We start from the raw sequence: 24911 nt of genomic DNA, 5'->3' as shown, positions 1-24911 counted from the left end.
ATTATATGACTTAAAGAGTCTACGCCTCTGTTGGAAAATAAGAACCATTTAACTTCTGGAAACAACCTCACAGCTTGGAGCCCGGCAAAGCCTCTTTCAGAGTAAATTGTCTATTAATTAAACTCAAATGATTTAAACATCGCCTTGCATCGCACCTTCCAGAAAACAAAAACAAAACAAAAATTCCTGGGGTTTTGAGCAAGGAAAACAGACACCTGAGCGCAGGGTGCGGGGACACACGCGCGCGCACACACACTCACACACTCTAAACGTGTGCACGCCCGTCTGGACTGCCCAGGCTCCGGGCGCTGCATCAGGCGCGTTGGCAGTTGGCGACCCCCCTCGGATCCCCCTCTTGCAGCCAGCCCCTGTGGCCTTTGGAGACTCGGCGAGTCCAAATGTTTTCCATATTTGTTCAGCCTCCGTAACTCGAATACCAGGGCGGGCTCGGCCCGCCCCACACGCACCCACCCAGCCACCCACCCCCGCGGCCGCCATGGGCAAGGACCCGCAGCCCCGCGGCCAGCAGAGGCAGGGCGGGCCGCCGGCCACGGACGCCGCCGGGCCCGACGACATGGGGCCGAAGAAGGGCAAAGGGGCCCCCCAGGCGTGCGGGGAGGAGGAGGCCCGGACGTGCTGCGGCTGCCGGTTCCCGCTGCTGCTCGCCCTGGCGCAGCTGGCCCTGGGCATCGCCGTGACCGTGGTGGGCTTCCTCATGGCGAGCATCAGCTCCTCCCTGCTAGTCAGAGACACTCCATTTTGGGCTGGGATCATTGTAAGCATCCTGTCTGTTTTGCCTCAGCGCGTTTGCCAAACAGGAATGCCGAGCCGCATGGTCCACACTAACCCCGCCGCATGTGCCCTTCCCAGCTCCGCTGCCGCTCTAACTCGCTCCGCTTGGGCACCCCAGGCTCTCGGGGGGCGAGGCTGGGGCGGTAGGCTCCCGCCAGCCCGCAGCCTGCTGGCGGCTCCGGGCCTCCTCCCACCACGCCGGGGCTGGGCGGTCAGGCTCTCCAGGTCCAGCTCAACAGCCACAGAGCAGGGGCAAGATGCGCTTTGGCGCCTTATCCCTTTCTGCAGGCCCCACCCCGTCCCTCAAAAAGTAGCAAAAAAGGGAAGGAAGTTCACCTAGTTGGGGAAAAAGCCTGTACCCCGAGTTGCCACGTTGGGTAGTTTTCATTTTATTTGTTAGATGTTGTCTGTCCCATTAGTAAGTTTTATGAAATCATCTTCCGAAGCAGAAAATAGCAATACAGCAAGCAAGCCCAGCCTTAATCCACTGGCGTCTCACGTGGGATAAATGCAGGGCGCTGGCACGCCAGAAGTGTATTTGGGAGCCTGCTAATGGGTGTACTGTTCTGAGAACAGGGCTCGGCTGCTGCCAGCGAGCGTTGAAACACGTAGCCGACTTGGCTTCCTCAAATGAGTTCTGTCATGGAGAATGGGTGCCCTTTGTGAAGCACTGACTGTGTGCATGCCCCACGGGATGCCTTCCCCATGGTGTTTCCAAGGCCCACCTCATCCTTGCCAAACAGTTCTCCAGTGAGAGAAGGGGCGAGGGGAACTTGCCCAGGGTCACGAGTTGGCAAAGCATTCAGCCAAGTCCATTCCTTCCCACAGCAGACTCCACCTGAGTCTCTGTCAGCCAGGCCGGCTGCCACCACCCGGGGGGTTGCAGTGTGGGTGCCATGCTACTCAGAGGCCTGTGGCTTACTAAACTCTCCCGTGCATTCTTCCACTTGAACCATGAAACGGTGCTTGGAGGTGGGAATGGCCATTTCTCTTTGAGCACCAGGAAAGAGGCAAAGAGAGGTTAAACGGCATTGTGAATTGCAGAGAGAGCACCCACTCCCCACTCCCAGCTCCCCCAAAGCATCACTGTTCTTACTGGCCACGGGAATGTAACTCATAAAACCACCCTCAACGTCATGTTTGTATCAGGGGCGCACTTTAAAGGCACCTGATAAGTATGCATCCATGCAGGTATTTGTCTAATTAAGATTATTTGAATTCACATAGTCTTGCAGGGTAATTTAAAACTTTTAATGTGTGTGCTAAGAATTCCCATGAAATTAACGTGATTGGAATTTTCTAAATCAAGTGATTTTAAAAATAGCTTTTCAGTGAGATATACTGGGTATTTTGGTCCCCTCAATAACTGTCAGCATATTCAGAGGGGGAAACGTCTGTTCTTTAAGGCTAGGCAAAGGAAAAGGGAAAGGAATGAAACGCATTCATTTGGTATTTCTTAGTATTATTTTTAAAACATGTCCTCTATTTTTTTTATTTCAACTACAGAAGCAGATTAAGTGAGGGGTTGTTTTAATGTTTAAGGAGCAACCTATGAATTGTGCAATTTCATGAATTAAAGTTCCTATGGGCTACAACATCTTAATTGCCCTGGAAGCTCCCTGGGGTGGCAGGAAGAATATTTTATACAGCCAGGTCTCTGCTCTTTCTGTTTTTTTCTCTTTTTATAATCTTGGGTGTTGCCAAGTTTGCTCATAGCATGTGGTCCTGATGATATCTAGCATCTTGAACTTTCTTTCGACAGAGGGTCTGTGGAGAGCAGAGCAGTTAGCAGCCATGACCTGAGACAGAGAAGGGTCTCGGGGAAGCCAGGACCAGCTCTCACCCCAGTGGGGCCAGAGCTGTGGGCAACTCGCCACGGCGTCGCAGCCTCACAAGATACCGCCATCGCTGTGTTTGGTCATGGGGCGCTCTTCCAGGTTTTTAGGGAAAGGAAAAGACAGCGAGGCAGATGGCAAAGTGCGATGTGTAAACACAGAACCGGGTGTTGAGCCCCAGCTCAGACATTAATTGGTAGATTACTTTGGGCAAGTTTCTTAACTTCTCTAGATTTTCCATTTCTTTATTGATGAAATCAGAACAATAACGCCAATTTCTACTTCTGAGGGTTGACCAGATGATTAAATAAATCAGTCCCTGTAAAGCCTTTAGAAGAGTGTCAGCCAATGTGGTAAGCATCCAACGAGTTAGCTCTTTTTTTTTTTTTTTTTTTTTTTTGGTACTGGGGTTCCTGGAAGCCCTTCTACCTCTGGGATACACTCCCAGACCTATTTTTTTTACATTTTCATTTTGGAAACAGGGTCTCCTAAGTCAGCGCGCGCGGCTGGCTTCGAACCTGCGCGATCCTCCTGTCTCTGCCTCCCAAGCATGGGGATTACAAGCGTGCGCCACCACGCCCGGCCGAGTTAGCTCTTTTGATTAGCTACTGGCGAAGGCATCTCTGGAGTGGCATGCTTCAAAGGAGAAGTGGTCCTGCTTCATCTGTGGTCCTGCAGGACAGTAATTTCTGACTTACTACGTTTTTCAGGCCAGTTCTAACTTGGATGGAGATATCAATTTGGCTATCTCACCCTTCTCTGTTCTCAGCCAAGTTACTATTTAGCAGTCTCCACAGTATTAGATTGGGTCAGTGCTTTCTGAAGCTCTCTGGAGGTTTATAAAAGTGAACTTGGAGAACAGGGACTCCTTGAGGGTCATTTCCCCTTTTGGATATAGGATGATTCTGGCCTGGGGTGCTCTTCAGGGAATACGGAAAAGCTTGCCCAGTTTAGGAAAAACCCCAGACCCAAGTACAGGCGGATCCAGGGGGCTGAGGCAGAGCCCTGTCTACCTCCAGAATGTAGGCCGAGACCCATGTGGTCTCCAGGTGACATGCTGCGCTTCTTTCTCGATCTTTATTCAGATCACCTCTTACCACTTGGTGATCACTTCGATTTTCCAGTGCTGCTATTCCATTAGTTTGGAATTTGGGGATTGCTTTTGCCATCATAGAGCCTGGGTCTGTGGATGAATCCATGCAGGTGACTTCTTTCTGGTTGATCAGCGACTGAATGACTCTCTGAAGGTCCCATGAACTTCCTGTTGACTAAAGAGGCCGTTGGTGATCTCTAATCAATCTCTAATCGGAGGTTTATATTCAGTGGAATTTTACAAAAACAACCATTTTCCTTTTTACCCATTCATAAATGTGACTTCATTAGTCCCAGACAGATGCCAGATGTCTTTTTACTTCAGTTATAAAAAATTCCTGTAAAAGGGAAAAAAAAGTGCTTCCAAGGAGACTATATAACTCGCAAAAGTGTTGTTCTCTGGTTGTAGATCACACCACAGTGATAATACAGAATGGAATTGTCTCTGAGGATGAGCTTGGCTAGGCGCAGAGGGTCCCAGGAATGAGAAGTCTGTTCAGCATAGTTGGGTCAGATAGACATTTGAATTTGGTCATCATTCCGGAATTCTTATTGATGAAAATGTGTGTAGATTACAGGAATCTGGGAACTTTGGAGACTTTAATTCTTACGCGAAGGAGTGTACTTCTGTTTTATGTGAAGCATGTTTAAACTTGGGTTTATTTTTCCCCCATCCATTCACCTTTGTCGGGAGTGTCCACTGCACTAGGCGTCGGTCTAGAAACAATGAATCACATACCTGGGGGACGGCTCCAGCTCCTGATGGACGTATGCTCTTATCATAGCTGACGGTAATGAATACTACCAACGGGAAGATTTAACCTACACGCATATTTTTAAGATGCACTTAACTTTTAAATTGCTTGCAGTGATTTATTTGTTTTGGCATCTCTACTCTGAAGTCAAGAGCAAACTCTTGTTTCTCATCTCCAGTGGGAACGCTTAACATTTGTTAGTCTTTTGGCCCTTGTTGGGAATATTTCCGTGGAAAGTGAGAATTTCTTTGCCTTATTGTCCTCTTTAGCTTTCTTTCTCTTCTTCCATCCCCTACTAGCTGGAATAAAAACCTTGAGAAATACATCATATTAGTCACATTAGAAAGTTTAAGACAAGGGCTTAAAAGAAAAACACATCCTTTCTTTAGTGTCATTCATAAAATCCATCATATAAATCTGTAATGATCAAAAGTCTGTCAAGAATTTCAGTAACATATATTAACGTACTCTATGGGGTTCAAAATGCAATTGTAATTAGATTTATGAAATCTATTTAAGTCTTGATTTAATGGGACAGAAAATTGAGTGGTTGGTTATTTTAAAACCTGACATACCATGCAATTTACAAATAGCAATATAGAAAGAACAAGGATCCAATATAATTATTATACATATTTTTTGTGGCAGTGGGAATTGAACCCAGGAGCATTCTACCTTCAAGCTACACCCCCTTTATTCTTTATTTTGAAACAGGATCTCACTAAGTTATGGAGACCTCACTAACTAAATCGCTGAGTGGCCATGAACCTGTGATCCTCCTGTTTCAGCCTCCCAAGTACTGGGATTAAAAGTATGCACCACCACGCCCGGCTTCTTATCCATAATTTATAATAGAGAAGCCAAAACATAATGATTCCTCTCAATAGTGTTATCATGGTTATAAAGATAAACTGCAAGAGAGAAAAGTTTAGAATTGAGGTTTTGATAGACCCTTTAATAAGTCAGGAAGCTAAAAGTGATGTCAATTTTATATATATAAGAATTTTGACATTTGAAAAATTAAATGTGAAATTCTATTTTTGGAATATGCCACATAGTAATTCATTATTTTCATATTGAGACTTTAATATCTTTCTAAAACCAAATGCAGCATCTCAGGTGCCCAGTGGGAAATAATTTTTATGATTAGCACCTGCTACAGGGTTGTTAGGAACTGAGGAGTGGTAATTATGTGTCCTGGTTCAATTTCCACTGAATATGTATAATATATAATGGCAGAAAATTTTTCTTATAGTCACACGAATTTCTCATAGTAAGTATAAAAATGAAATGTAATTGGATTAATTTTGGGATATTTATTTTAATAAGCATATGAAAATAAAATGGAATAGTCAAGAAGTTGTGAAATGTTTTCTGAAAGAATTTCAGAAGTAAAGAGTAAAGGAGATTAAGATTGAACAATATCATTAGATACTGTAAATTACCATAAGAAATGTAGTTTTTTGCCTCTGCTTATAGCTTTACTAGGCCAGATACGCAAAGGCCAAAGGGGTGCTTATATAATGAGGAAGTTGTACCTAAACTTTTTTGGGAAAAAAAAATAAGGAGCTGGACATTGTGATACACACCTGTAATCCTAGTAGTTGGGAGGCTGTGACAGGAGGATCTCAGGTTCAAAGACAGCCTCAGCAACTTAGCAAGACTCTCAGGAACCTAGTGAGACCCTGTTTCAAAAAACAAAAATTAACAAAGGACTGGGGGCCAGGTAATTCCTAGCATTTAAAAATTCTGTATTGTGGCTATATTCAACTTGGAAACTTAAGTCAGAAAATTAATCTTTTTTTGAGATGTCAATCATCGTTTTGGATTTAAACTTTTTCTGATAGGAATATTAATGCATAGAGTTTGGGGAGTCAAACGAAAAAAATTAATTCTTGTACTTTAAGTGTATTATATGTATATGCAGTGCCACTGTGTATCTCCTGACACAGAAAGATGCCCCGTGTGTTAAACTGAAATCTTATTTATTTTCTACTTCTCACAATTGGAGATCCCATTTGAACTTGCATATGCCCATTCTAAAGTGATAGTTATATACTCAAATATAGGGAAATTTAAGTTTACTTATAAGAGTTAAGAGGACTCTGAATAAAAATATCATATTTTTATTCCATTTTGGTTTGGAGTTCCAAAAGTAGTTAGGACACTAACTCACCATTATTAAGATGTTTTATTTCGTGTTATAAAGTAATTATAGGGACTTAGAAAAAAACAAGAGAAGTCAGGAGTGGTGGTGCATGCCTGTAATCCCAATACTTGGGAGGCTGAGACAGGAGGACTGCAGGTTCAAAGCTCAGCAACTTAATGAAGTCTGTTTCCAAATAAAATAAAATTGAAAAATCAGTCTGGGGGCATAGCTCAGAGGCAGAATGCCTCTGGGTCCAATCGCCAACACCAGAAAAGAAAAAGAAAGGAGGGGAGAGAAAGGGGGGGGGAGATCATTTGACTTATTTTGCATTTCTCTAATTAGATTAAATCAGTAGATATGAGGATCGGGGTGGTGGAATTCTGGATGTAGGTATTACCAATCTCATCTCTGCGAAGAAAGCCCTGTTACCAATGTCTCTAATATTTGATCTAACAATATATCAAATTTCCAATAGGATGTCCACTTTCAGTTTGGTCTTAGAAGATGGATGTTTTCTGGACTTCTCTTTGCCTTTAGCCTTGTCCCTGACACTTCTACTAAGGTGCCCCCTCACCAGATCTTCTCATTTGCTGAAGGGTTAACATCAACACAGAAGGGGGACACGCAGGGCACACGTTGTTCAGGAAGAATGTTCTGCGTTACCGTAGGACAGGAATGGAATCAGAGCATTAAACTTTAATTGCGTATCATTTCTCTACAAAATGCAGTTCATTTTTAGGGACTAGAACCTGGCAAACAAGAGAAGTCCTGAACAAAATAAGCCCATCAAAATCCAGAGTAGGATGGGACCTTATGGAGCCGTGTTTTAACCTCCTAGCTATTACTTGCCTTGAATGTCCACGTCCGGGTTTATTGCAATGAGCCCATAAACTGAAGGCAGATTTTTTCTTAAAAAATAGATATTACGAACAGGATTTATAGCATAAACTATATGAAAACCTTTGTCATAGTCACGCCCTCTTTCAGGTGGTTGAGATGCTCAGCTCTCCCGGTATTAAGATGAAACTTGGCAGGAGGAAGTATCGGATGCCCGAGAGAAGCAACTCATTCCCTCACCCTGGTTCATTTTAAAATTCACCTTTGTACACCTACACATAGGGCCTGAAGTAATACACATCTTTCGTTCTTCCTTAATCTGCTTGAGCTGCCATAACAAAATGCTACACACCGTGGCTTCAGCAACAGACAGCCGTTTATCACTATTCTGGAGTCGTGGGAAGTCCAAGATGAGGTGTTGGCATGGCAGGGCTTTGGAGGATGCTCTGGGCTCGCCGAGGGCTGCCGTCTTGTGCACTCGGCAGGATGTCTTCTGGGTTCACTCACTTAGAGAGGGGGTGAACTCTTTATCTTTTTTTTTTTTTTTTTTTTTTTTTTTTTTGCGGGACTGGGGATGGAACACAGGGGCATTCTACCTCTGAGAGACACCCCCAGCCCTAATTTTTTATTGTTTGTTTTCTGAGGCAGGGTCTCACTGAGTTGCGGAGGGCCTCGCTAAGTAGCTAAGGCTGTCTGCCAACCACGATCCTCCAGTCTCCACCTCCCGAATGCTGGGATTACAAGCGTGAGCCACCATGCCTGGCGTCTGTTTCTCTTCTTATAAAGCCGTCAAGCCTGCTAGATTTGAATCCCCCTAAAAATCTCATTTTAACTTAATTATCGCCAAACACACTACCTCCAAATACACTTATGTTGGGAGGTAGGGCCTTAACATATGCATTTTGGGGGACCCATTCAGTCCACCACACTCCCGGTGAAGGCTGCACGCTTCACAGCCACTTCAGCGATCCTTATGCTCATTTCCCATCTCAGGAACGAAAGCCCTGTGGCGTCCTTGGAACAGCTAGAAGACAAATGTTTCAGATGAGGATTCTGAGTCAGTAATATGACAAGTGGCGGTGCATTGGACGGCAGGGGTCTGTGTTCACCCCAGCAGCGAGACGTTTGAAGGGGGTGGCTTTTGCTGCACTTAAAGATTGCTTCTTTTGTCAAATTTCTTTAAAAACAAAGTCAAGTGGATGCAGGAAGTGAGCACCTAAGAGCAGCTTAGGAATTTCATGGCCTGTATTAGCGTGGGAACCATGGGATAGTCAATTCTTGCCTTCCTTTCCTGCTCCAAGGAAGAAACTCTTCGATAACCTTTAGCTGAAAGATACAGTGGCTTCTGCAGCCAGGGTGGCTGGCCGAGTGGTCCTCTGGGGGATGCTCATATGCTTGGCACCTGGATGACCTTGCTGTCCTCTGAGGGAGAGTGATTCATACTTGGTGTTTCTAGAACTCAGGGGAAGTCACCTCTCAGCTCTTATAATGTTCAGCCATCATTTTTATTTTTGGTGATGATTCTGAACATTAGATTAACACTTCTGTTCTATGGAATGTGTCAGAATAAAATCCTGATGTCCCCACCCTGGACCTTCTTATGTAACAGGCTTTTGTACCAGCTGCACCTCCTTGGTAGATCTGCTTGTAGACATGGGGCACGGGCTTATTACAGGGTTCTGTTTGGGTACCCTGGCAGCTTAGAAATCCTCAACTGGGCTCCACTTTTCCTTTAACAAGTACTGCACAAACCCAAGCCATCCGAGAGGGAAGACTGCTTAAGCTGTCAGGCATGCAGCCTTTCAGAGCAACTGGTCTCATCTCAGTTCCAAATCCAGTAGCAACAGAAGGCAAGACTAAAATTCCAGAGCAATCCAGTCATCTTTCCAGTTTGAAGGGTTTTGTTCTGTTTTTGGTACTGGAGATTGAACCCAGGGGTACATGCCTCAGAGCTACACACACATCCCAGACCCTTTTTATTTATTTATATATTTTTTGTTTTGAAAGAGGGTCTTGCTAGGTTGCTGAGAGTTTTGCTACATTGCTGAGGCTGTCTTTGAACCTGAGATCCTCCTGGCTCAGCTCCCCATGCACTGGGATTACAGTCCACGTGTGATCACCACGCCCCTCCACTTTGAGTTTTGAACATGGAGGTGATGCTCTGATCTGACACTGCCAGGGCCCCGGTCCTTCTTAACAGTCACAAATGTGTTTCAGTGCTTGTTTCCTGGGAGCCGGCAAAAAAGGCCAGACGTGAGTAGACAGTGGAAAACAGAGGGTTTGCTTGCAAAGGAGTTTTCTCAAGTTCTGCTGAAAAAGTTCTGTGGGGCCTGTGTCTGTCTTGCAGAAATGGGCCACGGCACCCACGGTCCCCTGGCTGGGGGTGCCCTGGTGCTGGAGGAGCCGTGAGAAACCTTGAGGAAGCTTTTTTTGTGACATCTCACTCAGCTGTTGTTTTTAAAGTGTTTGATTCATTACAAGGAGCCATTAAAAAAAAAAAAAAAACCAACCTCCTAAAGATAAGTTATTACCAAGGCTTTATCTTTTGTATGGAAGATAATGACAGGAGCCCAGAAGAGAGGGGGGACTGCTAATGTGTTAACTAGGCCCTGATTAGGGAGACAATTTTAGACTTATTATTAGAAGGGGAAAATGACACCCATCAACCCTCTAATGTATCAGGTGTGGGACACATAGCCAACCTTATCTCGCATTCAGCCAAGCCAGGAAAGCTGTAACGAAGGGCTGCCCAAGAGGGGGCACGCGTATTTCATCTTCAGGGTTTCTGCTGGAGGGCAGGGCAGGGGTGCCTGCTCCAGGAAGCAGGATGACCCTGCAACCTCAGGGAGAGAGGGGCGTCCAAAGCACTGAACTCCAAGGTGAACAATTAAAATCAAGGAAAAAGAACTTCTTTGTGCCCACGGACATATGAGATACCTAATTAGAACATTGCAGTTTACAAATTACCTGCTCAGCAAATCTCTGCACTTGTCAGCCAGGCATTGTGGTGCACACCTGTACTCCCAGGATTAGGAAGCTGAGACAGGAGGATAGCAGGTTCGAGGCCAGCCTCAACAACTTAGCAGGACCCTACTTCAAAATAAAATAAAATAAAATAAAATAAAATAAAATAAAATAAAATAAGGGTACAGGTGAAGCTCAGAAGTAGAACATCCCTGACTTTAACCCTGAGTCTGTCTGTCTGTCTGTCTGTCTGTCTCTCTCTCTCTCTTTCTCCCCTTCTCTCCACTAGTCTGAAACAGAAGGAGCAAGCCCAGGCAGGTTGGCTTCAGCTCACAATCTTTCTGTGCTCCAGTGATCTGCGATGCCTATTAAAAGGTTTTGGTCTGTGTCGAGGGCTCTGAGACCAACTGTAATTTTTTAAATGAACCTAGGCTGCCCGAAAGGATTGTGCCCAGAACCTTCGATAAACACTTCTACTTCTGCCACTGAATTGAGTGCGTCACAAATTTTTCCACCTCGAGACCTCCCTGAAGCCTCGCTCCCCTTCTCCCTGTCCTCACACATACACCACAAAAAGCTCAGTGTCTGGCCAGCCGCGTTGCCGTGGGAGGCGCGCAGGATGGGCTGCAGGCTGCCTGGGGACACTGACCTCCCCACCTTGGAAAGGACAAGCCAGTGTTCAGATGAGCAGTAACGTTAGTCTATATTGCTTCCTCTTCCTGTCAATCTTGTTTTTTTTTTTAAGTGCTCAATTGGAAAAGTCACTTTTATTTTTATTTATTTTTTATTTTTATTTTTATTTTTTGCGGTGTTGGGGATGGAACCCAGGACCATTCTACCTCTGAGCTATACCCCCAGCCCTATTTTTTTAATTCTTTATTTTGAAACAGGGTCTCACTGAGTTACAAAGGGCCTCACTAAGTAGCTGAGGCTGCCTGCAAACTGCGATCCTCCTATCTCAGCCTCCCAAATGCTGGGATTACAAGTGTGTGGTGCCTGATTTACTTGATATTTTGAAAAGATTGAACCCAGTGGTTCTCTCAATTTGCGCTATCACAATGTTATATAATAGAATTTATATTGATACACTGTATTTTCTAGATACTGTACTATTACATAGATTTATAAGTACTGTACTATTTCATATATATAAGCCCAGGGGTTATATTCATTTAGAATGATCTCTGCAGTCATTTCTATAGCATAGTCTAATTTATTTTTAATATTTTTGGGATTACTAGAGGTTGAACCCAGGGACATTCTACCTCTGAACTACCCCCCATCCCTGCCCTTTTAATTTTTATTTTGAGACAGTGCTTCACTAAGTTACTGAGAATCTGATAAATTGCTGAGGCTGATCTGGAACTTGTAATTTTCCTGTCTCAGGCTTCCAAGTACTGGGATTACAAGTGTGTGCCACCACATGCGAGTGGGCCTGATTTGAGAACCTATTTAATTATTCCTATACAATGAAGTCCATCCAGTCTATGACTATACCATTGGAGGGCTAAACCCACATTGGCAAGATTCATTCATGGTGACACGTGCTTGTAATCCCAGCATTCGGGAGGCTGAGACAGGAGGATTGTGGTTCGTGAACAACCTCAGCTACTTAGCGAGGCCCTTTGCAACTCACTGAGACCCTGTTTCAAACAATAAAAAGAATTAAAAATAGGACCGGGGGTGTAGTTCAGAGGTAGAATGCCCCTGGATTCTATCCCCAGTACTGAAAAAAAAATATGTGTACATATATATCCATATATATTCATTTCTCTGAAACAAATAAACTATATTGTTTATTCCCTCCCCCCCACAAATATGTCACAGTTGTGCTCCTCTTGTTGATGCAGAAGAAATGATGGTAACACAATCCTCTTTTTGTCTTTGTCAAAGAATTATTTTGAAAAAAAAAATGGGTATTTATAGGACTTGTTGGTGCTAAGTCACCAAGAGAAGCAAGTTAGGTAATTCATAAGCAGCAGAAGAGAAGCCAATAGAAGAAAGAGGGCTTACTGGTAAAACAGAAACTTCTCCATCTTAGCTACTCTCCCTCTGTCTCTGCATGGGCCAAGTATAGCGTCCCTCACCTTGGTTTTTAGGACTTACAGTTTAAAACACCACGTGCACCGGGCGTGGTGGCACATGCTTGTAATCCCCGCGCTTGGGAGGCGGAGACAGGAGGATCACGCAGGTTCAAAGCCAGCCGCGCTGGCTTAGGAGACCCTGTTTCCAAATAAAAATATAAAAAAATAGGTGTCTGGGAGTGTAGCCCAGAGGTAGGAGGGTTTCCAGGAAGCCCAGTACCACCAATGCATAAATAAATAAATAAAATAAAAAACCACGTGCCCAGGTGGTACCCTGACCCATGTGCAGTGGTAGCTGGGGAGGGTCAGAGAGGCCTGGAGAGGGGCCTGGGTCTGTAGGAGGAGCTCCAGTTTAGGGGGAAGGCAAGTGTGGGGAGAATCCTGGCTCTGCTAATTTACAACCATTTTCCAAAAACATGTTAGGTAATAATTTTTAATTTTTATTTTGTGTGAATAAATGAATGCAATTCTATGATTATTTTTCTTTTGTACTGGGGATGGAATCCAGGGCCATTCTACTTCTAAGCTACACCTCCAGTCCCCATCCCCCCTTATTTGTTTTGAGACAAGGCCTTGAACCTGCAATCCTCCTATCTCAGCCTCCCAAGTACTAGGTTTACAGGCAAGTAATGGGATTACAGGCAAGGATTAGTCCCTAGTACTGCGATTATAGCCATGTGCTACCACACCCAGTTTAGGTTGATTTTAAAAATGTTTTTTTTTTCAATTACAATGTCACAGTAGACATTCTGGTCCGTGGCTCCCTGACCCTGTATTTCATTTTATTTAAGTCATGTTCCTAGAAGTTGAGTTGTTGGGTTGTAATATGCAGGCATCTTGAACTTACTAGACATTGCCAAATCACTATCAGAAACCCCAAACTGCACTGATTTACAGTGACATCAGTGGTAAATCAAGAGGGTTTTTTTTTACCTGTATATTTTGTGTGCAATGTTATCTTGTTTCAATTTGCATTTTTTCCAGTTTCTACTAAAGTTGAACATGTTTTATGTTGATTGGCCAATTTATATTTTCCTATCATATTTTCAAAAAATATTTTTCTGTGGGTTGTTTGTTTCTTACATATTGATTTGTAGTATTTGTTAGGTTTTCATACTCCTGCAGGCTTTGAATACTGCAAACATATTTAACTGGTTGGTATCATGTCTTTTGATATGGTGCTTTTATTATGAAAAATATTTATTTTTTGTTGTTGTTTTTGTGGTACTGGGATGGGATCCAGGGACATTCTACCTCCAAGTTATACCCCCAGCCCTATTTTTTATTCTTTATTTTGAAGCACGGCCTAAGTTACAGAGGGCCTCACAAGTTGCTGAGGCTGTCCACGAACCCAGATCTTCCTGTCTCAGCCTCACAAGTACTGGGATTTCAAATGTGCTCCATCATGCCAGGCTGAAAAATATTTAATTTTAACGTCTTAATAATTCTCAATTCTTTTTATGGTATGTGCTTTGATATATTTGAAAGAAGACTCTTCCTTTTCCAATGTCATAAATGCACGATAAAAGTATATTTTTTTAAAAAATATTTTTCTATACCATTTTCTAAAAACGTTGTTTGCTTTTCTTTTATACTGACATCTTTAGTCCGAGTACACTAACTTTTTGTCTATTAATAAAGTAGTTTCCATATTTTTTCCTCAAATAGATTGCTAATTGTGTTGGTACCACTTAGTAAATAATTATTTCCCTACTGATCTAATGCGTCCATTTATCATCTATGAAGTTTCCGTATTAAATTTAACTTTGGCTTGTGGTTTTGTTCAGTTCCATTGTTTTTATCTATGTCGGTTCTACATTGTCTGAATGAAAATAGCACAGAACTCATCTTTTTATGGAGATGACACGACAAGCAATCATCCCTTTTGTACCAGTATTGGGAATGGCCTAGGAAGATTTGAGAAAGCTATGATTATTAATATATTTCAATTTCTGAGAGGCCTAAGAATCCCAAGCCGCCATAGCTGGGCGTGGCCTCCTACTGAGCTGCCTCCTTTAGCTCATTTTCCTAGAACCTGTTTCCCATTGCTGGGGGAAAAAACTCACTGCTATTTAGAAATGGGTGCTGGCTGGCGTTTCCTGTTTGCGAATTTTTCTGGAGGTGGACCATGGGCATTTCTCTTAGATTTAAGCTTGTATAGGGCTTTAAAAAGTGTCCCATCTGTGATGTGGGCAGAATGGATGGGCACTCATTGGGCCTATCAAGCCTACACTATTTAAAGGGGTTTCTTCCTGGAGGGGATTCGACAGTGGGCTAATTCCTTGGTCGGGGGTTCCGCACGAAGCAGAATTGCCTTTCAGACACCGGAAGATCATGGTCATTCTGGGGGAACTCCTATTGCTCCAGGAAGGTACATACCTTTTGGGGTGCAGTGGTACTAGGACCACCGACGAGATGCCCTGGAAGTCACTTTCAGAGCTGCGGTGATGCAAAGGCTGTTCTATAGCTGTTTTAAAGCTCAACAGCTCACCATGTGGAGCTAAAACTGCTGCTGTTCCCCACTGGCCCCCAGGCCAAAAAGTCCCGTGAAAAATACAGAGCCACGTGCCCCACATTGGGCGCCAAATTATGTTAACGATTTGGAGAATGTGGTTGTGGAAACTGTTCCCCGGGAACCCCTGCGAGGGTCCCAGACACACTTTCCCCCAACCCATAACAAAGCCCCAAACGACCAAAACCAGAAAATTACCGCGGATTCTTGTCCTAAGCTAAGAATAAATATGCATAGCTTGGACAGTTGCTGAAGATTTAAAGAAGTTTATTAGAAAGCTAGAAATACAGAAAATAGAAATACAGCTCCATACCAGACTGGCATGGAGGGGTGACTCAAAATGAATACACCAAAGGAATTACACGTGGACTCAGCCTTTTATACCCATGACCTCCATCTTGTTTGCGTGACTCTGACATAGTGACTGTCCCTGTAAAGTACCTCCCCTTAACCCTGTAAGGTATCTCCCCCAATAAGGTGTGGCGAGGTGTCTACTTTCATGAAGGTCAACCCCTCCTACCATCTTAGCTGGCTTATCATGTAGATCTGTCTTTAGATAGAGAAAGGCCTAGTTCTCCTCTCCTATTGACTTGTTAATCACCTTTAGCTAGGTTAATTTACATTGGAATAGTTGTCTGCTTTTAGGCAGAAACCAAGTCTTTGCACAGATTTGCCCCTCACCCAATTTTTGAAATATATTAATAATCACAGCTTTCTCAAATCTTCCTAGGCCATTCCCAATACTGGTACACCTTTTCCATCTTCTTTTGCAAGTTGTCTTGGTGAGTCTTAGCCATTTTCTCTTCCATATACACGGAGAGTCAGCCTTTCAAGAAAAATGCTTTGGGTGTGTTTATTTAATATATACTTTCTATACATAAAGAAAGATGATCTCTCTATTTATTTGGATGTTTTCTCATGTTTTTCTGTTTTTTATTATTAATTTCAACTAAATTGCTTCATGTGTCCCATAATATAAATTATTTGATATATGATGAGACTTAACTTGTGGCTATTTTTAATGAACATTCCAAACATATGTTTGGAAAAAATATAGGTTTTTGAATTTGGGGTTTAGAGTTCTATATTCGGCTTCATAATTAGGGTCATTAATCATGCTGTTACTCTTCTAGATCTTTACTGATTTTTTTTTTTCCTGCTTGATCTGAAGGTAATTGACAGATCTATGTTAAATTTCTCAAAATTGTATGGGTTTGTTTCCTTCACCTTATAATCCCACCCCTTATTTAATATTTGTAGTCAACTCAATAGCTACATATTCATAAATGATTATAGAACATTCCTCTAGTCTTAGATTGATTGTTTTCTTAGATTGTTTTTTTTCTCAGCTGTTTGAAATTATTATTTTTTTATTATTATTATTTTGGTGGTACTGGGGATGGAACCCTTCTACCTCCGGGCTACACTCCCAGACCTTTTTTTTATTTTTTATTTGGAAACAGGGTCTCTTAAGCCAGCGAGGCTGGCTTTGAACCTGTGTGATCCTCCTGTCTCCGCCTCCCAAGCCCGGGGATTACAAGCGTGCGCCACCAGGCCTGGCAGAAAATAATTTTTCATTGTCTTTGGACCTCAGATATTGCTGTTAAGAGATCTGCCAAACATCCAATTGTTCCTTCATAGGTAACAGCCCCTTCTTTTTTTATTGCTGTTCAGATTTTCTCTTTGTTATGGGTGTTCTACAGTTTAGCCACATGTGTCTAAATGGGAATTCTGTTTTTGTGTATTCTGTTAAGGACTAGTTGTTTCTTGAACCTAAAGTTTCATTAATTTTCATCAATTCTAAAAATAATAAGAAGAAAATAAAAAATTCAGTCCTTCTCCCTTAAATTTTGTCTCTTTTTCTTTTGACTCCCCTTGTCTAGAATTGCTCAGATCTATGCTTAGAAACTTCTTGTTCCATTTTTCCTATTTCCTAAGCTCTCTGTTAGGTTTCCTCTGTCAGTGTTTCTCTGTGCTGTCTTTTGAGCTGGTTCCTTCCTCAGATATTCTAGTCTATTATCTTGCTCTTTGGTTGAGTTTAACCTATCCACTGAGCTGCTAATTCCACCAGTTTTCATTTTCATTTCGGAAGCTTTTATTTTGTTGTTAATGTTTTTTTTATTATATATTCCTTGTGTGTTTTTTAAAGTGCCCTATTCTTTGTGTTTCAAATTCCTTCTTTCATTTCTGTAATTATTCTGAATATACCCTTTTACAGATTTTTTAAAGACTTTTATTGGAGCAATATGATTTTACATCATAGTGAGATCCCAAATGATACATTCATATATGCGCACAACATCTCTTGGTGTGGTTCGATCCTAACCCCTCCTAACCCATCCCTGCCTTCCTCCCCACCCTCCCCCATACATACCAGTAAAGTTGTCAGTGACACCTGTGTATGTGGACATAGTGTTATTTGGTCTCTTTTCTTTCCCCCTCCTCTTCTCCTTTTCCCAACAACCCCTTTCAACTATTCTACTGATGCCATTCATTAACATGAAGTTCCTTTTATTTTGGACTTTCCCTCTAGCTTCCATATACAAGAGAGAACTTCTAATAGGTTTTGTGATTAGTCCCATTACTTAGAATCGTTGTGGCTTTAATTCTTAGAGTATGCGTGTGTATAAATGCATATGCACACAAGTGCTGCCTTAACTGATAAGTTAATTTTTCACGTGCTTGCTAATTTGGTGAATTCATCTTCTCAGAGGCCTTCTGTGTGCTCATTGAGTGTGGCCTATATGAGCATATATAACCCTTCTGGATGCTTTTGTCTTACCATGTGTCCCAATGGTATCATAAGTCTAGAGACACTGTTTTATTCTTAGTCTATTTATCATGGAAAATTATATGCATACTCAGAGTAGAAAAAACTGTATGAGGGATCTCTATGTTTCCAAAACTTACCTCCATAATGACCAACTCATGATCAATCTAGTTTCATCTGTGCACTCCCACACTTCCTCCACACCCGCATATCACACACTGGGTTATTTTGAAGTAAATAGCAGATTTCATATCATTTTATCCATAAGAATTTTGCTATGTAAGTTCAATTTTAAAGATTATAAAATAATGATATATAAGATATACATGTTTTATATATTATTATATGTCACACACAGCTATATATTATATATAATCATATATGCAATATAACAATATAATAATATAATAATATGCCTATACGTATGTATGTGTGTGTATGTGTGTGTGTGTGTATATATATATATGGCTGTGAATGTGACATTGGGGATTGAACCCAGGGGTATTCTACTTCTGAGCTCTACCCTCAGCCCTATTTTATTTTTTTTATTTTGGAACGAGGTCTTGCTAGGTATGTGAAAGTCTCACTATTTTCTCTTCTTTCCTTTTTTTTCTTTTCTCTTTTCTTTCTTTCTGTTTTGTAGTACTGGGGATTAAATCCAGGGGAATTCTAACTCTGAACCACACCCTCAGCCCTATTTTATTTTTATTTTGCAACAGGTTCTTGCTAGGTGGCTGAGAGTTTCACTACTTGCTGAGGCTGTCCTTAAACTTGCGATCCTCCAATCTCAGCCTCCCAAATACTGGGCTCACAGGTGTGCACCACCATGCCTGGCAAGAGTCTCACTATTTTCTGAGGCTGTCCTTGAACCTGCAATCCTACTGTCTCAGTCTCCAAAGTACTGGGATGATAAGCATGTGCCACCACATCCAGCCTAACAAGTTAATTCCTTAATAGAGTCAAACCAATATTCAAATATCCACGATTAACTCATAAATATTTCGCAGTTTGTTCAAACTCAGGATTCTTATAAGATCTATACACTGCTATTGGTTCATATATTTGTTTTGTCTACCTTACTCAAACATTTTCCCTGTCTCTCTCTTTTCTAATCTTTCTCTCTATCCCCCTTACAGCTTACTTGTTGAAATAATCAAGTTTTTATTCAAGACCACTTTCATGTAACTTTCTCATCTTAGTAAGTTCCGGGATCATGCAAGTTGCAGAAGACCCCAAAACCCGTACTTTGTTCCACCCCATCAGCTGGAGCAAACAATTTTCTTGATGACATCCAGTGCTGTGGGTTAATTATTCTCCAGTTCTGTGAGGTCGTGGCCATTTCCAGAGCCTACCTGTAAGCCACGTTTCAGTTCAAACTCTGCCTATGGACTCCCAGGTGTACCATTGGTGCGTGTGGCCGTTTATGCCGAGCCCTTTCTACTATGGAGACCAACGATCTCCCTGCACTATAACTGCCCCTTCTCGAAGAGTTTAGCCTTCATCAATTTCCTTAATTTTCTTGCTAGTTTTTTTTTTTTTTTTTTTTTTTTTGGTGGTACTGGGGTTCCTGGAAGCCCTTCTACCTCCAGGCTACACTCCCAGACCTATTTTTACATTTTTTGGAAACAGGGTCTCCTAAGCAGCAGCGTGCGCAGCTGGCTTCGAACCTGCGTGATCCTCCTGTCTCTGCCTCCCAAGCGCGGGGATTACAAGCGTGCGCCACCACACCAGGCCTTCTTGCTAGTTTTGATCTAAATATAAAGGATATTTGCCACATTTTATCTGGTATTTTAAAGTGCTTCATAAGGAGTTCTCATTAAAATTATGCAGAAATAAAACCTCTTGGGGATTTCAAATTGCAAGTTTCTTAACCTTGCTGAGTCCCAATTTTCTATAAAATAAGCTTTTATTTTTTAGTGATTGCATTGTTTCGCATAACAGATAAGCTAATGTATACAAAGTAAGTAATACATAAAAAGCATCTTTTCTGGAGAGAGGCTATATATGAGCTGGGCTTGGAGAATGAGTATGACTGGGTTTAAGATGAGTATATACAGGTAGATAAGGAAAGGGGGGCATCTAAAATCAAAGGCACAGGAGTATCTTCCCAGTATTAGGCCAGTTTTCATCCATAACCCGCTTTATCACCTCACAATCCTATTCTGTTCATTCAATCTTTTGAATATGTAATTGTAAAAATTCTTGGCAGTTCCCTTATATAAAACCTGGAAATTAACCTAGATGTACACATCTGTGTTATGATATTGAAATCGGACCCGAAACGAGGGAATTCTTTTTGGACATCACGATGAGTCAGACATTGGGGCAGCTGTGGGATTTCTCTTCCTCACTCTCTAAGCTGATGAACAATCAGCCACAGGATTCACTGGTTGAAAATGATGATTTATTCGCCATTATTTTCAAGTGAGGCTTTTGGAGTTTAGAAATTGTAGCAACCCAGCCGGGCGTGGTGGCACACGCTTGTAATCCCAGCATTTGGGAGGCTGAGACAGGAGGATCTGGATTCACGGCCAGCCTCGGCTACTTACTTAGTGAGGCCCTTAAAAACTCAGTGAGACTCTGCTTCAAAATAAAGAATAAAAAAATAGGGATGGGGGTATAGATTGGAGGTAGAATGCCCCTGGGTTCTATCCTGAGAACTGGGGAAAAAAAAAATTTGTAGGAACTGATGCTGGCATACTCCTTGCAGGTCTTCTTCAGCAGAAAGTTGCAGGTCTTCCTCAATCTGCAGCAGAAAGTTTCCTCTGCCAGAAGCACTAAGAAAAGCACACTGTCTCCTCAGGACTCGGGGGATTTGTGTTCCCCTGATCCAGCCTCTGTCACAAGTTCCAGCTCGTTTTTATCAGTTTCATCAGAGGGGTTTTCTAATACCCTATGAAGCGATGCATCCGCCCTGCACAGCATGTGCTGAGACATGGGGCTGTCACTTGACCAGCACATTCTTCTCTCCCCTCTTTCTGGGCTCCTACAACACAGCTGGCTAAACTATGCAGCGATGCAAATTTCAAAGCAACATTGGTAGAAAAAATATTGAAGGAAAAAATATAGACTCTGGTTATTGGAGAGTTTAAAATCATGATAAAACTACCACTGTAAAAAAGAAAGGATGTACCTAACCATACAAAGCGCTTCAGCCTGAAATGCAAATGTTCCTTAATCCTCCAGACTTCTTTGCCAACCAATCAGACCTTTGATTACAACAGAGTAGGCAAATCCACTCTTAAGGTGTGCAAGTGTATGCGCAAAAATTTCTTCAAGAATCATCTCACAAGCTGGGTGTTTTGGTACCCTCTTGTAATCTCAGTACCTGGGATGCAGAGACAGGAGAATTCCAGGTTGGAGGCCAGCCTCAGCAATTTAGCAAAACCCTGCTTCAAATTAAAGTAAAAAGGGGCTGGAGTAGTAGTTCAGAGGTAGAATGCCCCTGGGTTCAATTCCCAATAACACACACACACACACACACACACACACACACACACACACACACACACAATCACCTCACAAGCCAGGCATGGTGGCACACTCCAATAATCTCAGTACTTGAAAGACTGAGATTGGAGAATCACAGGTTCAAGGCCATCCTCAGCAACTTCGCCCTTAGTAAGACCCTCAGTGACTTGGCGAGACTATATCTCAAATAAAAATAAAAACACTCCTAGGGTTCAATCTCTAGTATATATAAAAAACCTCACAAATTCTTATTAATTTTATTTTTACAATTTATTTTGCAAAGAGATCTAGATTTATTGAAATCATAGGTAAGAATGGGCTTGCTTTAGTATTTTAATATAATTTTGTATTTTTAGCTCGTAAATAATTATCTGATTCAATTTCAACGCCTTCACATACTTATATATAGAAAGCATATATATTTACAATAACTCAGACATATTCCCATCAGATACTAACTTCTCATGCAAAAGGACAGTTATAAAAACAGGAAGAATAAGATGGAGTGGAAGTTGCAGATGGGCCAAGCGCAGGTGTGGTTGAACAAGTACCTTTTCTTTTTAGACACTGAAAGGAAATACTTTTCAGTGATAAAAATTTTCAGTCAAATATTTTCAGTCAAATATTCTCAGTGTTGCCTACACACTGAGGATATTCGACCTGGATCTCCAATATTTGCTTCTTTTAAAAATAATCTCTTGCTGGGTGTGGCAGCACACGCTTGTAATCCCAGGACTTGGGAGGCCGAGACAGGAGAATCACAGTTCCGCGGACAGCCTCAGCTACTTAGTGAGGCCCTCCACAACTTAGTGAAATGCTGTTTCAAAACAAAACATGAAAAATCAGGCTGGGGATGAAGCTCGGAGGTAGAATGCTCCTGGGTTCAAATCAGTACTGAAAAAAAAAAAAATCTCTTGCTGGGCATGGTGGCACGAGCCTGTAATATCAATATTTGGGTATTAGTATTGTAATACCAATACTTGACAGAAGGATCACAGGTTCAAGACCAGCCTTAGCAAGACTCTTGGCAACCCAGAGAGACACTGTTTCAAAACAAAACAAAACAAAAATTAAAAACAGGCTGGATGTGCAGCTCAGAGGTAGAATGCTCCTGGGTTTAATCCCCAGTACCACAGTAAATAAATAATCAAATAAATAAATAAATAAATAAATAAATAAATAAATAAAATCTCTGGGTCATTTTTGCAAAGTAATTATTACAATTTTCCCTACCCCCTAACTTCCCAGAAAGAAGTGTAAATGTACAGTTGAGGCTGTGTGTAACAAGCAGGTAGAACCTTGTTGTTTGATAAAGAGAGGGTTTCTGAGCTAGAACTTTCCAACATCAACTTTTACTCTAATGAAAAAAATAAATAAAGAGTAAAATCAGCAAAGCTCTTGATTTGAAGTAGATTCCCAAGGCAAATGACAAGCGTTGAATGTATTTCTGGTACACTAAAGGACAAATAAAACACTCTTTGGCAGAAGCTCCTAGCTATAAAAAGTTGTTGGTAGCTATAGTTTTATTCATAGTAGAAAAGAAGCTACTATTTTGAGCCTAGCTTAATAAAACCAAGAAAAGGCGTTTCAAGATTACAATTCATTTTAATTCCTTTATGTTAATTTCTCTGCATTTAGAGACAGATTGCTACAATGTTCCGCCTTATCTCAATGTTCAATTCTCCCATAAACTCGGGTGGATTTTCAATCTTTATATTTACACTCTTATTACTTCCATCATTTGCCATGAATATCTTGTGCACTATGTTTGGCTGAAACCATTATGCTCTTTAAAAGTAATATTAATTTTAAATTTTCTATGGCCAGAACATATTTTTCACTGAACATTTTTTCCAGAAATTTAAATGCTTGTCTTTGTAAAACCACAATAGGGTAATCAGAGAAACATACATAGCTTATCATGGCCACTAAGATTGACATTTCCTGGGTAGTAGATAATAGGTTTGTAGCAGAAATAATAAAAAGCATAAAAAGGAATTTTATATCTTTAGGTATTTGCAAACAAATCACACCAACCTTACTGGAAAAATGTTTGAAAAGTAGGACTTGCTATGAAGGCAAAAATAAACTAAGTCACTAAATGAATGGATTCGTTTCTTTATTCAACAATGCTTGTTGACTGTAAGCCCCTTACATAGGCTGTCTCATTCAATCCCTCAGCTATTTGTGAAGTCGTGCTGGCGAAACCATCCTAGACATGAGAAAACTAAAGCTTGAAAGGTTAACTTGTCCCGAGTCCCTTATCTAAAAAGTGGTGAAAGTGGGTTTTAAACCCATGTCTATTAGATCCAGACTCAAATACGATGCCTCAGTCTCTGTCTTTAGGTATGTGGCACATTTTGCAATAAAATCTTACATAGTTCCCCTCTGTTGTCCTTCTCTGGGCCCATGCATGTTGTAGATGGGGCTCTGAGATCTTAGGTAACATGTCAGATGCACGTTGTTGAAATAACACAGCCAGTGAGAAACAACTGCAAGTTCACGAGTTCACCATGTCCGTTTCTTTTTGGAAGGGTTGCTGGGTGTTACCGATTCATTTTTCCTCCCAGGAGAAGAAATAGCTTTAAGGATTTACTGTTTGTATTTTGCTAATCATTCTATGTCATGTTCCTTTGGGGGAAAAAAGTTATGATAAGCTCTCCATTCTCCATAGCTCTTCTCAACAGCTGACATAGTACAGACCTATTTATTTTCTTTACGGTCTGCCTCTCCCACTCAAAAATACAGGCCCTTGCAAGGCAGGGATTTCTGTCTCTTCATTTCACTGTGGTTGTGCCAAGCCTCACGGAGTATGTGGCACACGGTAGGGACACAATGAACATTTATTAGAAGGACAGAATGAGATGATTTCTAAGATGTGACAGGTGCTCTCATTTACATATATTATTCATTTTCGGCTCAAATGTCAGAGTAAGTTGCACTGGTAGAGTCTGAGGTCAGAGGAGATGGGGAAAAATAATACCTACTACAGTTCCAAACATATTATTTAAGATCCTTAAAAACAAGTTATAAAGTATTATTTTCTTTATATCGTACACGATAAGAGCGAGTCTCTGTGGCTGAGTCTAGTCTCTCGGCTTGGACACTTGTTTGGATTTCTGAGGTTTGCTTTCACACTGGGCCTCAGAGTGGTGCTCCAGCCATTCAGGAGAGGAGCAGATACCAGAATGTTCTCCATTTCTCAGTCGTTCTTGTTTATGGTGCCGGTCAGGATTCCTGATGGGAGGCAGCCGTGTCAGGTGGTGGCTGAGAGCCAGGTTCTGTGTACTCACAAGCCCAGCTGGCAACTCTGCCATATGCATTTCCTCTGTGACCTTGAACATAAAACTTTTCAGGGCTTTAGCTTCTCCTATAAAATGGAGCTAATAACAGGGACTACCGTGTAGGTCTTTTTGTGAGGATGAAACAGGATAATTCACATAGGGTGCTTAGTAAGGTGCCTGACATATAAAACTGCTCAATATTAGCATGAAACTATCCAACCATCCAGACTTGGTAAGTTTTTCTTATATCAATATAAAGATCATGCCAAGTGTCTACTTTTGATCATTCTAAGTAAATGTCATGATAGTTGTTACCAAGACAATATCAATTCTAAATGTGGTTATGTGGATAATACATTAAGAGCT

The 24911-nt window shown here is 41.7% G+C and overlaps 1 protein-coding gene across 1 annotated transcript in view; it reads left to right on the top strand.

Annotated features, from left to right (window-relative positions):
• Nucleotides 1-496: 496 nt before the first annotated feature.
• The window catches only part of SSPN (sarcospan), a gene marked incomplete at both ends in the record, with an annotated part of 43489 nt that continues 19074 nt past the window's right edge, over nt 497-24911 (top strand). The window contains one exon of the mRNA XM_080704944.1: nt 497-775. Coding sequence (XP_080561070.1) covers nt 497-775 — 279 coding nt within the window. The remainder of the gene's footprint in view (nt 776-24911) is intronic.

Source organism: Muscardinus avellanarius (genome assembly GCF_963383645.1).
Source record: "Muscardinus avellanarius genome assembly, chromosome: 11".
NCBI classification, from domain to species: domain Eukaryota; kingdom Metazoa; phylum Chordata; class Mammalia; order Rodentia; family Gliridae; genus Muscardinus; species Muscardinus avellanarius.
This window is presented reverse-complemented; position numbering and strand designations above follow the sequence as displayed.